At 39.7% G+C, this 17,988-nt stretch overlaps 2 protein-coding genes and 1 long non-coding RNA gene across 3 annotated transcripts in view; 2 read left to right on the top strand and 1 right to left on the bottom strand.

Annotated features, from left to right (window-relative positions):
• prkcab (protein kinase C, alpha, b) overlaps window positions 1–17,988 on the bottom strand; it is a 624,299-nt gene that overhangs the window by 71,720 nt on the left and 534,591 nt on the right. The gene's annotated exons all lie outside the window — the stretch shown is intronic.
• whr1 (winged helix repair factor 1) lies at window positions 10–15,329 on the top strand. Its single transcript, NM_001115092.3, has 6 exons — window positions 10–306; window positions 3,105–3,250; window positions 3,517–3,752; window positions 11,867–11,964; window positions 14,920–15,067; window positions 15,157–15,329. Exons 1-6 carry the CDS (start codon window positions 219–221, stop codon window positions 15,206–15,208), a joined length of 768 nt encoding a protein of 255 aa, NP_001108564.1. The 5' UTR covers window positions 10–218; the 3' UTR covers window positions 15,209–15,329.
• LOC148679727 (uncharacterized) lies at window positions 3,846–8,576 on the top strand. Its single transcript, XR_015941973.1, has 2 exons — window positions 3,846–5,586; window positions 5,660–8,576. It is a non-coding gene; the product is annotated as an uncharacterized LOC148679727 (long non-coding RNA).

Below are 17,988 nucleotides of genomic sequence, written 5' to 3'. Positions count from 1 at the left end.
GGCAGCAGAAGATTTACCACTCTCTCTAATCACCAGAGAAGAAGACTCACAGTCAGATACTGCTGGTGTGTTTTGATTACTTGTGAGCAAACATTTCAAACTCAAAAGCAGAAGAAAATGAATTTTTGATAACTATAAAAAAAATCATATATTGGCTAGATGAGGAAAACGGATAAGTGAACTCTGTAATAATAGCAGCAGTGTTTAAAATCAGCAAAATGAGCCGAAAAAGAGCTCTGATCGCGGACACTTTCTGTTTGAAGAGACGCAGATGTGCAGCTGACAGTTTAACGGGAGAGACTCACGGTAAGACTCGTAATTTACATTTATCCTCATACATTTGGGGACTGAAAGGACATAAATTAATGCATTGTTTTCAATATGTTTTTGTGATAATCTTGCTTCAACTAACATCAAACTAAATCTTGAAACTGAAATATCTTTACTAATCAAATATACTCAAAATATCAATGTTATGACAAATAATAAATAATGTAGTTACTACACCTTGTTAAAACCGGGTTTCTCTATTGGTATAAAAATGAACCATGGATTTACAACATAAAAAACATGGTTTATGCAGTCAATCAAGGGCCATATATACTTGCAAAATAAAAGGAAGTTTTGCAAACAAAAGTAAATTATTGATTAATAAAGAAAAAGCAATGCAAATCTCCAATAATCGCAAAGAGAAAATTAATTCCTGGGCTAAAAAATCTAACAAAAATAAAGAACTGCAAAGGGAAAATTAAGTTTAGAGAAATAAAAATGAAATTTGCTAACAAAAAAAAAAAAAAACTTGCAAATAAAATCAAGCAGTAATAAAAACTAAAATATTTGCAATTAATAACATTTGCAAAACATTTTATAGCATCGCCTATACAAAACCAAACGTTACAAGGAGACTTGGGCCCAGACCTAGTGGGCTGTAAGGAGAGGGTGCTCGCTGCAGAGCCATTTGAGGAGAGGTGAGCTCCAGAGAGGGGGAGCATGAGCTGTTTTAATGCGTACACCAACCCCACCCCTAACCCTACCCCCAGTGACATCACTCGTAGAAGAAGTGCAAAAAAGGTGGAGCTCAAGCTTAAGCTCCCCCTCTCTGGAGCTCACCTCTCCTCAAATGGCTCTGCAGCGAGCACCACTTGGCTGTAAGACCACCTTGTTGATACTGTGTATCCAGGTGATGACATCGCCTAAATGGAGGCAGGTGGGGGCTAGAGCAGGGATGTCAAACTCAATTCCTGGAGGGCCGCAGCCCTGCACAGTTTAGTTCCAACTCTAATTAAACACACCCGATCAAACTAATTGAGTCCTTCAGGCTTGTTTGAAACCTACAGGTAAGTGTGTTGGAGCAGGGTTGGAACTAAACTGCGCAGGGCTGTGGCCCTCCTGGAATTACGTTTGACATCCCTGGGCTAGAGGATGACACTGGAGTGGATTTTCACTCCTGTCCCATCCCACTCCCACAGAAAGAAATCTTGTACCGTCCACTCACAGACCCATGTTTAAAGAATAAGTGAAGTGCAAAGTGAAGAGCGGGGCGCAGTATTAAATACAACATGTGATTTTTCAGGGTTTTTTAATTTTAATAAATTTGCAACAATTTCAAAGAATCAAAAAAAAATGAAAATTACATTGTCATTATGGGGTAATGTGTGTAGAATTTTGAGGAAATAAATGAATTTAACCCATTTCGGAATAAAGCTGTAGCATTTGAAAAATGTGGAAAGTGAAGCGCTATGAATACTTTCCCGATGTACTGTATGAATTGGTGGGACAAAAAAATGGTGATTCTTTGTGTAACGATTCTCAAAAGTTAAGAATCGATTTTGTTTTCAAATTAGATGACAATAAGGCAAGCTTGCGCAGACACAAGCTCTAAATCGAAAAATTATAATAGTTAAATTCTTTAAAATAGTTTCAATTATTGTTTAAAAAATAATTGTAAGCCGGTGTGCTTGAAATGTTACATGCAGTTTGCTATTTTAAATAGATGAATTTTGATATATTTAGAGCTTTGGGTGTTGCCACCAAAAAAAACTATAATGTACTTTTTAATCTTTTAAAACCTATTTTAAGGTCAAAATTATTAGCCTCTTTCAGCATTTTTTTTCTGATAGTCTACAGAACAGCCCATCATTATACAATAACTTGCCTAATTACTCTATATCTTGCCTAGTTAACCTAATTGACCCAATTAAGCCTTTAAATGTCAAAGTAAGCTGTATAGAAGTGTCTTGAAAAATATCTTGTCAAATATTATTTATATATATATATATATATATATATATATATATATATATATATATATATATATATATATATATATATATATATATTACTTTGTTTTTTATTATTGCTTTTTCTAATCTGGTGTTTTAATATTTCTTTCAGAGCTTGTTCATTTGTTCATGATCCTTTAACAAAATAAATAATTTGAAAGATTCTAATCATTAAACACAAGTAGTAACACTAATTCTAGTTAAGATGTAAAGAGATAAATGCAAAATGGGAAAAAATAGGCTAAGACTTCCGCCTCTATTGATTAGGCATGTCATTGGACAACAGTTCGTTTTGTAGCCAATCCGCTTGTTAAGTGTGATGTCACGCGAATCGGCTTCCGGGTCCAAACGCTCTATTCAGCTGTATGGGGAGACTCATGAAATGTAAATAATAAACGTTTACAAAGCGATTTAATACTCTCGATAATCACCATCGCAATATATATGTCCATGCCTAATATCCAATGGCCAGAAAGTGATTCATTTTTTTTATAAATTGTTAAAATTTGGATATTTGTGATGCAGCAAGCCCAGAGATTGTTGTGTACACTATGACTTTATATAAAATGTACTTTAATGTGTGATATAAATAAAAAGTGATATTAAACAAATAATTTCTCAACTCAAATGAGTGGCGGCTTGGACCCGGAAACAGTATTACATACATCACCAACACGTCACCACTTAACTAGCTGATAGGGGGAAAAGCCTTATTACTGTTGACCTTGGCAGGTTTTTTTAATCTACCCAAATTAAAAGAAATAAGACTTTTTTCCCCAGAAAAGAGAAACGATGCACTTGTGTCTGATGTTTATTCTTCAGACGGAGCCACTGATATTCGCTCAAGCATACAGTATTTGATGACGCTGTTTTCACGCAAACTTTTCAACGACACACTTCCTCCAGTCGTCCTGAAACACCAGCTGTACAGTTTACACACTGACAAAACCTCAGTGGACAAGCATGTGGTAAGACCATAGTGTTACCTATAAAACATATTGATTTAAGCCAGGGGTGCTGGTGTCCTGCAGATTTTAGCTCTAACTTGTCTCAAAAGTCCTGCATGGATGTTTCCAGAAAGCCCAGTCAGAGCTTGATTAGCTAGCCCAGGTGTGTCTGATTGGGGTTGTAGCTAAACTTTGCAGGATACTGGCCTTCCAGCACACAGTTTGGGGAACCCTGATCTAAGCAAATTGTGGAAAGCTTGACTGTGTCCATTTCTCCGTCTGCTCAGAATGATTTGCGTGAAAACGGCGAGCTGCTGATGTTCCAGCTGGGCTTCGACTCGGAGGCCTTCGCTCTGGTGTTTGCTGAGGATTACAGAGCCAAAGTCCTTCAGGAGGAAGCTGGAAGAAAAACCCTGGGAGCCGCTGAGAAGTTTCTGGATAAGCTCATTCCCGGCTGCTCCGATTTAAGTTTCAACAAAGACAAAATGCTGAAAGAGTTCCTCTTCTCCGACTCTGAGATCACGTAAGGGAAATGACACATTTTTGGGGGGCTGGGCAATATGACAGCTTATTAATGACTTAGAAGTCATCTCATATCCTGATAAAGATGTTATGTATTACTGTAAGATTTCCCCTATATTAGGCACCAGATTCAGCAAAGTTCAGCAGGTCGACCCGGAGACATGAGAAGAGACCAAACTGTAGTTAGAATGGTTTATTCTGCAAGCCCGACAACACAGGATGGACAGGGATATTTATACACAGGGGCTGATAGCAGAAAGGTACTCCAAATATGGGCTAGTCATACAGCATTTTGTCTTAACATGAATCAGCCTATTTCATATCTGAGCATAGTGGAATTTTCCAGCGTGGGTGAAGCTGCGAAATGAAACCAGACCATGGTCTCATATTTCTAACACCTGCAAGACTGAAACCAGACGTTGACCTTCAGACCTCCGATGCACACACACACACAAAAAACCACAGACACTTCTGCTTCTCATGCAAGCACACTTAAAAAAGAGACAGAATGTTCTCTCAGTCCCCTCTTTTAGGCCAAAGGCCTAACGCAGAGGAATCTTATCATACCGTTGACCCATCATACTGTCCATTGTAGCATAGATTCGATTCATTAAACATTGCAAGAGAAAAGGACCACAACAACAAATAAGAAGGAAAATAATAGATACAGGAATTATCATTGTAAGAAAAGGAGTCACCCAGCCGAACAGACCCATCATCCAACCCCAAGTTGTGTCTGGGACATAATCAGAAGTCATAGCAATTTTTAACCCTTGGAGAGTAGACATAGCAGTACTCATTTACATACCCCCCCCCTGGGATGCTGTTAAGAGATCTAGAGCCATTCTATTTTGCAAAACCATGGTACGTAGATTACCCAGCTCCTTATTCTGGGCCTCATTAATTATTTTTGAGGCATTCAGAAATAGGCCCATGCGATAGTCCAGGGTCTCAATTCTTAGTAGAGCTTTTCCCACACCTATTTGTGGAAATAGAGCCAATACCATTTTGTTACCAGTGGTCCATAATTTGAAATCCTCGGGCACGTCAGTACCCCATACAGAGTCATGGGGCTTCATTTCAGGGACACTGCGTTTAACTCTTCGCTGCGCTGACAGGACCTGGGCTGTCACAATAAAAGTGTGATCAGTCACATGCACAGGGGCACACTGCCCCGTCCAGTTGGCCGGTAGGGACATGTAGGCGTTTTTTCCACACAATCACCACCCACCCTGGACCACATAAGTGCCATTCGAGGGTCCTGAGATGTCGACTGGGGCCCCCTCTCCCGAGGAGGCAATTTGTTGACAGTTAACAGTGCTTCCCATGAAATGAGAGCCCATGGTCTGGTTATAACACACAGGGTGTGTAATAGAGTGGTTAATAAAAAACCTTGTGGCTAATAGGTGAGGGTTTAGCGTGGCCAAATTTTACCCAAAATAGAGCATCACATGTACCATTTCTAATGCCAATCCGGTATGGATCATAGTCATCGACAATTATATATGGGTCCTGGTACCCTGATCCTGCAAAACTGGCAGAACATTTAGCAGCTGTTTTATTCATGGGTTTGGCATAAAGAGGGGTTTGTTTGGCTGAATGAGGCATAACAGAACATACATAACAACCAGATACATTATATGACCTAGCTAAAACTTTCACATATTGATACCACATATTATTTCAATTGGATTGTCAGCCCCATCCTCTGCCCATCCAAATTCATGATCATGTGTCCAGCGTTTCAGCCTGGCTGCATCAACTTGTACAACAAGAAAAAGAAACAGTCCAATTGTCCGCAGCAAAAAGGAAGTCATGCTGACCCTTGCCTTAAGGTAGACAGTGCTACGTGTTTAGCTCCCATCTGTCTCCCAAACGCAATTGTGCAGCTGTAGAGGTGAATTGCAGCTGTAGAGGTGTCGTCTGTGCTGAGGGGGCCCCCAAAATCTGTAAAACAAAAAGAGTCTGCAGACAGATTATCATAGTACAAAACTTATACATTTTTATTATTCAATAGGTGCTCGTTTTATCCTGGTTGCATGGATCCACTGTGGAGAAGAGGAGGTTAAAACGGCGGTTCTGGTTACAGCCACGACATCCGTCGGGGGGCTAAATTTGGGGTCCCCCAGTTCTGTGCTCATTTTATTGAGCTGTCTAATCATTACTCTGTCACCAGCCTTAAATGGGTGTGTTGGGTCTACCGGCATCGGGGCTGAACCAGAATGTATATTAGTCCAGTATGCATGCAATGTTGTTAGTAGCTGTTGTGCACATTCACTCATATGAATATCCAAAGAACCGTCACCCAGTGTGGTACCCCTTTGCCTCCATGGTGAGGGAAAGGGTCGTCCCATCACAGTCTCATAAGGAGATAAACCGTGAAGACTTTTGTGAGGAAACATCCTCATGTCTGCTAAAACGAGAGGTAGCAAGGCGAGCCAATTTGAGTGCCCTGCATGTTACATAGCCTTTCTTAATTTGTCCTTAATAGTCCTATTAGTTCGTTCTACTATACCAGATGATTGTGGATGGTAGGGAATATGTAGCTGCCAATTAATTTGGAGTTCTTTAGCTAGATTTTGTATTACTTTCGCAGTAAATGAGGTTCCCTTATCTGAGTCTATGGCACATGGTATACCGTATCTTGGAATGATTTCTCTTGTCAAACATCTGACAACTATATTAGCATCTTCCTTACTGCATGGGAAGGCTTCAACCCATTTTGAAAATTTGTCCACAAAAACCAGTAAATATTTATTGAGACCCCTCTTTGGCAGATGTGTAAAATCTACCTGCCATTCCTGAAAAGGTGTTTCAGGAAGGGGCAATTGTTGATGTTTAGCTTGAGGTTTAGTGATATTATTTTGAGCACATATCAAACATCTATCTAGCGTGTTATTGACATGGTGCTGTAAATTATTGATGCATAAAAAGGAACTCATTGTGTCTATTAACTCATTGTGTCTATTAACTCATTGTGTCTATTACCCCTCTTCGGCCGCGGTGTGTAACACCGTGAAACTCGCGGACGAGAAAAGGTGCACAGGATGATGGCAGGCATAAACGGCCCTTGCCATCTAGCATTATTCCATTAAGATCAGTCGTGGCGTCACATTCAGACCAGTAATTATGGTACTAAGTATTTAGTAAGCTGCTGTTTTAGATTTGTCAGGAGCTCCTCCTGATCATCTTTCCACGCGAGGCGTGTTTTTATACGAGTACGTGTCTTTTTATCATCTGTTTCTTCCTTAACAGTTTCTGTTTGTACTATATCAAGCTTGCGATCAAGAGCAGGTATTTTTGTTGTTATTTCTTCATCGTCATAGGACGAACCCATTTTGGTTTGAAGGATAAATCGATAATCTGCCCCAATTAGTTGGCAGTGACGCGAACTGCGCAACAGCATGTCTACAAATTGCAGTGGTTTGTCCACTTCTGGTAGAAGAGATATAAGATCTTTAAGAACAGAGGGTGAGGGCGGAATTATCTCTATCCCTCGTGGTTTAGCAACCCATACAGCAGCCACATTAGAAGCTGAAGTAGTGCCCTCCGTGCTGTTAGAACGGTCTGGTTTATTTTTTATTCCATTTCTGTCAGTGACGGATAAATAGAAGGCACTGTAGGAGAAGCACTTACAGAGCATGAAGCTGCAGGCGGAAGCCCCGTATAAGGGGGTGGTGATATCATAGTTGTCTTAGCAGCTGCGAGAGAGCCCCTCTTATCTGCCTTACGGGCAGTATTGCTTCTGCTTTTGGGTTTGGGGACAGATTTCAAAATTTTTTCAAAATTTTAGGTGTAAAAATGCCTTTTTTTTTTTTTTTACTTTTTTTTTTTATCCCTCCATATGGAGCTCATTTTATACCATGTGTCATATCCATTCATCATATATTGGTCATTCCATTCTGGATCCCCATATCAATTTGTAAGCTAACTGAAGGAAACCTGGGTCAAATGTTCCTTCCCTAGGAAAGTCTCTCCATTTGAGATTGTCCCTCTGTCCACCCAGCTAAATTGGACAGCCAGGGTTCAGTGTAAAATTCCCACCCACATCTATCCATCCATTGCTTTGGACTCTCACTGGGTTCTGGTTTTGGATATCCTTGTCTCATATTGCTGAAGCTGGTGCGTAATACTTATTTACTAAAATTTATTAAATCCCCTGATTTGTGGAACCCAAATTTAATCGGGTACAACAACACAAATCCTTCTGTGCAATTTACTGTTTGAAGTAAACTTGACAGGCTAGCAAGTGTCAAATTAATAAATTTTCCTGATTTGTGGAACCCAAATTTAATTGAGTACGACGACACAAATCCTTCTGTGCAATTTACTGTTGAAAGTAAACTTGACAGGATGTTCTGTGCTCTAGAGCACAGACCTCTCTTGCCTAATTTTAACTAAAATCTTACGATTTCCTGAGATACACCGGAGCAGGCAGTGTGAATAAAAATTCTCTTACCTGATCAGATGTATCCCGGACGAGCCCCCAGATCTGTAAGATTTCCCCTATATTAGGCACCAGATTCAGCAAAGTTCAGCAGGTCGACCCGGAGACATGAGAAGAGACCAAACTGTAGTTAGAATGGTTTATTCTGCAAGCCCGACAACACAGGATGGACAGGGATATTTATACACAGGGGCTGATAGCAGAAAGGTACTCCAAATATGGGCTAGTCATACAGCATTTTGTCTTAACATGAATCAGCCTATTTCATATCTGAGCATAGTGGAATTTTCCAGCGTGGGTGAAGCTGCGAAATGAAACCAGACCATGGTCTCATATTTCTAACACCTGCAAGACTGAAACCAGACGTTGACCTTCAGACCTCCGATGCACACACACACACAAAAAACCACAGACACTTCTGCTTCTCATGCAAGCACACTTAAAAAAGAGACAGAATGTTCTCTCAATTACAAAATAAGCTCCATTTACTCAAGCAAATGAGTATGTTTACATGGACACCAAGACTCAGATTTTAATATGATTAAGGGTGCTTTCACACCTACACTTTTGTTTCGGAACGTATCTCGTTTGCCCAGTTAGCGCGGTTCGATTGGCATATGTGAACAGCAATCTGTTCCGCGCCAAAGTAATCGCTCCGAGATCGCTTAAATGAGGTGGTCTCGGCTCGATTGAAACGAACCCTGGAGCGGTTCGATTGCAGTGAGAAAGCGATCCGATCCGAGCGCGGTTATATCACAGTGTTTTATGGATATGTAATAGGCATACGGCTATATGAAGAGAGAATTATGAGTATGGCGGGAAGTTTCGCGAGTCTCCGGATGCCCGCAAACGAGTGATGATCTCCCGGTAATCTCGCGTCTCTCTCCCAGTCCTCAAATAGGCATCGTCGCGCACCCTTCTCGCCCCTCCCCACCGTGTCTCTCCTCAGACACGTCACACGCGCGCACCCTGTCAATCACCACCAAACCACCACCTCTCCTGACAGCTGAGCGGAAAGCTGCAAAATAAACACTGACATTCTGACCAATGTAAGGAGAGTTTACTCGCACGTGACTTGCTTTAGCTCTTTTGGTCCGATTAGAAACTTTGCAGTGTGAAAGCGAACCGCTCCAAGAGCAAAGAGCAACAATGTAACAATTTTAATCTCTGTTTCGGAACAACTGAATCGATTCACAGGTGTGAAAGCACCCTAAGACAATACTCTGATTAAGATTCTACCATGTAAACAGCAATTTTTGAGTACTATAAGTCACTTGAGGACTGAAGTCAAAATCAATCTACACAGAAATGAATGAAGACATGTGGAGTATTCCTATTTAGTCACATTATTGAAGTGCAGTAAAGACAGAAACACCTTAAACCAGTGGTGGGCAAACTTTTTAGACCCGAGGGCCACATCAAGTTTTGCAAACCAAATGAAGGGCCACATGTCAAATTCTTCAAAAAAAAAATTTTATTTTTTTTTTTATTTTTATATAGTGGCTGTATGCATATAACATGTAATATTGGACAAAAATATGTCACATTAACACAAAACAATTTTTTTTTATTATTAAGTCAAATTTAAAAGTCAAATTAATTTGCACTGCTATTTATATTTACTTATCAATCATCACAAAACAATAAAATAATCCCTTAAAATATAATAATAAAAATAATAATAATGTATTTTTTTAAATATATTGTCAGATAGAAAAAAATGTCATATTAACACATTGAAAATAATTCTTAAAGTTTACTATTCAGTCAAATCTACAAAATTCTAATTTGCACTGCTTTCAGAATATACAGATCAGTCATCATAAAACTTGATGAAAACACAAATCTTTGATAAAAGAACTTATTAAAGTGAATGTGTGCATGGAAAATATATTCTATGACGAAAATCAACACGTTTAACCAGCAATTGTTATATCATTTGAGCTTTTATTAATATATTTATATCAATCATAAAACTATCATAAAACTATGAGATAAAACAGAAAAACAATCTCAGTCTTTGTTATTCCAAGTCATGTTATTATTAGTATGAGCCTGGTCCCCTCTCTTCGCAAGGGTGTCAAAGTCTGGAGTCTGCTACAGCAAAAACGCGAGGCGCAGCAGGCAAAACGCGTAGCGCAGGGCGCATAAGCAGCGTGCAAAACCCTCACGGCCGCTAGTAACTTACTCTATAACGCCATTTGATTACTTAAATGATGTGCACATTTTCGTTTTTTTTTTCACTGCTAAGTGCGGTTCATACTTCCCATGTGGGCGATTGTGACGCGGACCCATCCGCTGCGCCACTGCTTTCTTGGCATATTCGACAAACCGCTTTCTGTTCGATATTGATGAAGAAGTATTTTGCTGTCCATTCTTCCTTAAACACACAACATTCCGAGTCAAATTGTGCTGTAATTCTACTGGTTTCACTAACTGTACCGCATGCACTACTGCCATCACGTGGCATTCACTTGTAACTGCATCATTAATTTACAAATTCTGAACCAAACCTTCTTAGAAGCAGCATTTTACATTAATTTACAAATTCTGAACCAAACCTTCTTAGAAGCAGCATTTTAAAAACTCCCTTGCAGGCCGAATGAAAGTGTTCAGCGGGCCACAGTTTGCCCACCTCTGCCTTAAACTATTACCATTGTCTACGATTTTCGATAGTGCATACACATGGCTGTTTGACCCTGTTTTCTGCACATAACAAGTCAGTAAAGTTTTTTTTCTTTCCATTTGGTGGTATCAAATCCCACCAAATGGAAAGTTGCCGACTGCAACTTGAAGCAGGAGTGCGGTTTCCCCGCCAACCGAATTGATTGACAGCCACATATTAACATGTCTCCGTAGTAATGCGTATAATCATATCAACAAGACAGGACGTGCCCAAAGCAACCGGGAATAAAAGATCTGTTCAGCTCTCTGTGATAAGCATCATTTGGGAAATATTTAAAAAAGAAAAAAAAATTCAAAGGGGGGCTAATAATTGTGTCTTCCACTGTATAGTATCTTTTAATATCCTGTATGTTGACCACATGAAAAGGACAATTGTTTTTACATTTGACAGTATATACCACAAAATGTACTCATTCATATGTGCATATTTATCTCTGGTTATTCAGAACTTCGGGGCAGATGTTTGATGTAAAGTCTAAAATATATACCAGTGAAATCTAAAATGTTTTTTAAGAATTAATAATTACAGGCCAAATATTGCTAAATAAATTGCTGAATGTAAACTTTCCATGCTGTTATTCGTATTCATGTTTGCATCTTCATGGTGGAGTGTAAGATTGGACTCTAGAGATATTTGATATAACACTAGAGACTAGAGCAGGGGTGGCCAACGCTGTTCCTGGAGAGCCACCTTCCTGCAAATTTTAGTTGCTACCCATATCAAACACACCTGAACCAATTAATTAAGACCTGAACACCACGTAATAATTACAGGCAGGTGTGTTTGATATGGGTTGCAAATGAAATCTGCAGGAAGGTGGCTCTCCAGGAACAGGGTTGGACACCCCTGGACTAGAGCACGGTATTAAATGCTAAACGTTTTAATTTATCTGTATGATATACATTGTCATATTGCACAGCCCTAAGTGTTTGCATGTTGATGGTGTCTGGTGCTTTATTTGAAGAAGTTTTTGTGCCTTCAGGCAGCTGGTGAAGTCTGGTCTCCTCACTGTGAGAGATGCAGGCAGCTGGTGGCTCTCAATCCCAAACTCTGGCAGATTCATTAAGTACTTCATTAAAGGTAGGTCTTTTTTTTGTGTGTGTGTGGTTTTCCTTTAATCACTACATTTTAGGGTGCTTTCACACCTGTGGATCGATTCACTTGTTCCGAAACAGAGATTACAATTGTTACATTGTTGCTCTTTGCTCTTGGAGCGGTTCGCTTTCACACTGCAAAGTTTCTAATCGGACCAAAAGAGCTAAAACAAGTCACGTGCGAGTAAACTGTCCTTACATTGGTCAGAGTGTCAGGGTTTATTTTGCAGCGTCCCGCTCAGCTGTCAGGAGAGGTGGTGGTTTGGTGGTGATTGACAGGGTGCGCGCGAGTGACGTGTCTGAGGAAAGACGCGGTGGGGAGGGGTGAGAAGGGTGCGCGACGATGCCTATTTGAGGACCGGGAGGAAGACGCGAGATTACCGGGAGATCATCACTCGATTGCGGGCATCCGGAGACTCACGAAACTTCCCGCCCTACCTATAATTCTCTCTTCATATAGCCGTAAGCCTATTACATATCCATAAAACACTGTGATATAACCGCGCTCGGATCGGATCGCTTTCTCACTGGAATCGAACCGCTCCAGGGTTCGTTTCAATCGAGCTGAGACCACCTCATTTAATCGATCACAGAGCGATTACTTTGGCGTGGAACAGAGTGCGATTGCCCTGTTCACATATGCCAAACGAACCGCGCTAACTGGGCAAACAAGACACGTTCCGAAACAAAAGTGTAGGTGTGAAAGCACCCTTAATCTGCAATTTAAAATCCCATGTTTTGCTATCCAGGATCGAGTAACTCATCTAACATTTGTGCCATTTTTAAAGGCAAAGTAAACACATTTTGAGATTTCTAAATCTAGATTATTAAAAAAAACAACAACAACCCTAATAAAACAGCTGATCCAAATAATCGAGGTGTTCAGTGTTGCCAACTTAGCATTTTTGTCGCTAGATTTAGCGACTTTTAAGACCCCCCTAGTAACAAATTTTCAAAAAAGCGACTAGCGACAAATCTAGTGACTTTTTTGTGTGTTACTGGAGATTTTTATAGGCTGTCATTTGTTGTCCATACTGTACCATCTCTACCTTCTCAACGAGCTGCGGGTGATGCCGCTGGCCCCTCCCCCGCCTCAGAGCACTGACAGGCGGCTCAGTCCTCGTACAGCAGTCTCTTTCCCACCTGCAGCCCGAGAGCAGATCTCTCCTATTTTTTCTTGTACAGTCAAACCGATATGCTTCTCCTTTATTTTAACACTTTAATTTGACCGTTTATTCTTTTCTTGTTTACAATCACAGATATTTTAGTGAGAGTTTCAGAACTTGTCTGAGTTTATTACGTCTGAGAGATTACTGCAAATTCACTACACGTCTATTAGAGCTGCACGATTCTGGCTAAATGAGAATCGCGATTTTTTTGCTTAAAATAAAGATCACGATTTTCTCACGATTCTGTAGATGTAAAAACAGGTAGGGTAAAAACAAACATATGGCACAACATCGATAATATTGTGTGTAGGTCTACTGGTTTCTATAAATAATTCTATTCTACTTATAATAATTCTGATGTTGAATTATTATGTTTGAGATATTTGCTTGCAATCTGTCATATTAGACAATTTTATTCACTGGTAAAATCAGACATTTGCCATTATCAGATTATATTCAACATTATATAGGCTGGAGTAGTTATACTGACATTGTAAACATTTATTTTCATGCACAACTGTGGGTTCGCTATGAAAGAAAAACATATCAAATGCTTGTCGTAATCATAACTCTAAAATGCGATATGATCATTTAAATGAAGTGCATGCTTTCGGTTTCATTTTGACTGCTAAGTGCTGTTCATACTTCGCGCGCCACTCCCAAGAGATCACTCTGTGCCACAAACTGAATATTATTTACAACTTTCTTACCTGTTAGTCGCAACATATGCAGGTTCTGTTCACTAAAGTAGACGCGCATGCGTCTATCATTAAGTAGAGAGCGCGCGCCCTCTCTGTGATAACAGCTCACGGTCAGCAGCTCACGTCATGTTTGATTTCCAGATCGCGAAAACATCATTACATGAAGACAAAAATTACATTTTTAGGTGAATTATATTTTATAAATAAAGTATGTGACTCATTCAACATCATTTGGAGATGTTAATGTCGCTGAGCAACGTGTGTGAAACAATAAAAAGACTCGCGCAGCCGCCTTTTCTTCTCTCCTGAACTTGAAAATATGATTGGCAGAATCGTAGAAATGCTGGATTAAGGGGGTCTAGGGGGTCGAATCGAGATCGCGATCTTTTAACGATTAATTGTGCAGCTCTAACATCTATATTGATATACAGTATTCAAACAGCAATAAATTCACTTAAATTGACATGCTTACATAAAGCATAGTGCAAATATAAATACTCCTTTATTTACCAAAGGCTGTTAAACAAATAGAAATGGTAGAACGTGATGACGTCAGTAATATGCAAATGAACGTATGATGTAATCTAACGACTTTAGCGATTTTTCAGGGAGAATTTAGCGCCTTTTCGTTGAAAATAGTTGGCAACAGTGGAGGTGTTCAAAAGAGTCTCGAACACCTTGATTAGTTGCATCAGCTGTTTGATTAGGGTTGGAGCAGAATTGTGCAGAGCCGCAGCCCTCCAGGAATTGAGTTTGAGACCCATGCAGTTAAAAGAAAATGGACTTATTACATGATAATTGAAGCTAAATTTAGGATTCTGGAGTATATATAGTGCACAAAATTACTTTCAGATCATGCCATTTAAATCATTAAAAACTTAAAAAAAGAGAAATTTTAGATACAATTTTGAATAACTCATATTAAAGATATTAAGACAAGATTGGATTTCGGGATCTAATCCCAATTCAGAATCCATTTCTTCTTTTGTATAAGGCTTTTTTTTTTTTTCAAGGTGTCATCTAAAGTTCAATCAGATTAGTGTTGAACTATAATGCTGCTTTTTCTAACAGGGCGTAAAGCTGTACTTAACATGGTGAAGAAATCCAAATACAGTGAAATCTTAAGGACTGAGCTGGAGGAGCGTCGCACAACTGCACAGGTTAAGTTCCAGATGAAGTATCACGTTCATGATATCATTGGAGCAGACTTAGTAGAATGGTAAGACAACCACATGGTAATGTAGCTTTGAGCTGTAATTATGTGGACAGCGTGTGATGCCTAAAATATCATCTTTTGTGTGTTTGCAGTATACAGACCACATCAGGGACAGTATTACGATACGTGGACGGAAACAACTAACACTTTTTTTATGATTTTCTTATTGTACAAAATGGATTGTAGATGTATTTATTGCTATATTTTTGTTTGTAAAACAGAAGCAACTGTGCACAATGTTGTAATAAAAGATTGCCAAACACTCTTTGTGTTCTCAAAGCTCTGGAATGTCTTCAGTGAAGAGTTTCAGACTAGTGATGCATCCCAGTTTACGTACTTTCAAATCAATTCATCTTTATTTCTCTAGAGCAGGGGTCACCAAACTTGTTCCTTGAGGGCTGGTGTCCTGCAGATTTTTAGCTCTAATCCTAATCAAACACACTTGAATATGTGATGGATCCATGCTTTAATGGTGTTGACGCCAAATTCTGACCCTACCGTCGAATAGAGACTCATCAAACCAGGCAACGTTTTTCCAATCTTCTATTGTCCAATTTTGGTGAGCCTGTGTGAATTGTAGCCTCAAGTTTCCTGTTCTTAGCTGACAGGAGTGGCACCTGGGGTCCGTTCTTCGTAGGTGGATTACTCAGTTAGCTGGATTTGGATATTGACGATTTGACACGATCCAGGATCGTTTCGTTCTTCAAAGCTGATCCGAGAGTTGTTGTCATAGCAACAGTTCTGCTAGCTCAAACCTGATCGGGAGCAGGTTCAATTCATATAAACAGGATTAGATCGGCTTACTTCAAGCAAAGATAATACAGAAAGTATGTTCCGAGTTCTGATATTTTCTTTAAGTAGTAGTTATACACTTGGGAAAATGGTAAATATTTTTTAACTATATATATAAAGTTATAGTCATTAATAAAATAAATAAAGTTATACATATGAATAAAACGTATGCAGTCTGCACCCTCGAAATGAAAGTACAAAGACTGACACCTGGTGGTGCAAAGAGAAAACTTATTGATATGAACTTTTTAGATCGCTTTAGTACAAATTGTGTATAATAGAAATGCACAATGTGACTTTTTTTTAAAGCAATAATACATTTATGCAGTCATAAACATGTTTTGATAGTTAATATGCCAGTGATTTGATGCTTCACAAAAGTTGCAGACGCCTTTACCAATATGAAAATGCTTTTGTAAACAACCAGTTATTCTTTACCCCAATTAATAAACGGCTATTATATTAAAGAAAATGTTTTCTAAATGTAGAACTAAATACACTGATATGCATTGAAATACATGATGAATACTCTTGACACATGAAAGTGTAAAGCCTGCAGCTCACAACAAATGTGGAAGATTATTGCGTGTCATATTTAACAAACCGTTTACTGCTAATTTGATGTAATTTTGCTCACATGGATAATTGAATATTAATCAGATGATGTCATTACGCTGCTGTGCCGTCAGCCAATCGTTGCATTGCTGATCATGATTTCGAGGATGGATAGATCTGTCCTTCACAACACACGCAGCGATCTCAGATCAGTTCATCCAGACATTCTAATCTGATTAGCGAACTTGTTTGAAGAATCAAATTAGCGAGAGATCAGTTATCAAGATTAAAAGATCCAGGATCTGCCAAATCATCTTAGATCATTTAAGCGAGGTACGAAGAACGGACCCCTGGTATGGTCTTCTGCTGCTGTAGCCCATCCGCCTTAAGGTTTGATGTGTTGTGCATTCCGATGCTCATCTGCATACCTCGGTTGTAACGAGTGCTTATTTGAGTTACTGTTGCCTTTCTATCTGCTGGAACCAGTCTGGCCATTCTCCTCTGATATCAACAAGGTACACAAAGCCACTCACTGGATATTTTTCTCCTTTTCGGACCATTCTCTGTAAACCCTAGAGACGGTTGTGTATGAAAATCCCAGTAGATCAGCAGTTTCTGAAATACTCAGAGCAGCCCATCTGGCACCAACAACCACGCCACGTTCAAAGTCACTTAAATCAACGTACATCCCCATGCTGATGCTCAGTTTAAACTGCAACAGATTGTCTTAACCATGTCTAAATGCATTGAGTTGCTGCCATGTGATTGGCTGATTAGAAAAATCGCATCAATGAGCAGTTGAACAGGTCTACCTATTAAAGTGGCTAGCGAGTGTGTGTGTGCGTGTGTACGTACGTGTACATTTTTAAATTGAGAATTTCATTTTTTTTCATTCAGTTTTTTTGAATACAGCAAAGTACAAACATGAAATGTCAAATGCTGAATAACACTATACATTTTAAATTCAAGCACTTTCAAGGACCTGTGCTTGTTTTTAAGGGCCTACTCACACTATGCCATCCGTACCGTGCCCAGGCCCGTTACCTGGATCATTTGAGAAGTATTAGTGAGCTGAATCGGGCTCAAGCACGGTTCACTTGGCCGGCCCTGGCCCGGTTGGCGGAGGTGGGCCTGAGCGCGGTTCGCCCGAAACTGAAAGCGAGACGGGACTTTTAAGGGACCGTTTCATATGGATTTATTAATAATTCTTACTGTTCAGTGAACGCAAACTGCCGTAGTTTATTAAAGACGCAAACCCCTCACTGCACGACAGCTGCGCGGCTTCAGCAGACCTCCTCATTCCTGCAGCACTAGGGCTTTATGATTGTTTATGAGCGTCAAAAGTGTCGGATCTGTTCGGCGAAATATCTGACTGTGTGTCACCGCATCCTTAAGGACTGTTTGGCGAAATATTTGACTGCATGTCACTGCATATCAAACCGACTGAAACTATATAACTAGAGAAAACTCCACTGTGCTGCTGAGTGAGAGAGCGCTTCTCACTGAACAGCGCAGCAGCGATGACATAAGCGTGCCCAGGCCCGATTGTGGTGTGAGTGCGGGCCGTCGGGGGAGAC

The sequence above is a fragment of the Danio rerio genome, chromosome 3 (genome assembly GCF_052040795.2).
Source record: "Danio rerio strain M-AB ecotype USA chromosome 3, GRCz13ab, whole genome shotgun sequence".
Lineage (NCBI taxonomy): Eukaryota > Metazoa > Chordata > Actinopteri > Cypriniformes > Danionidae > Danio > Danio rerio.
The sequence above is the reverse complement of the archived record's forward strand: the minus strand, read 5'-3'. Positions and strand labels throughout refer to the sequence as shown.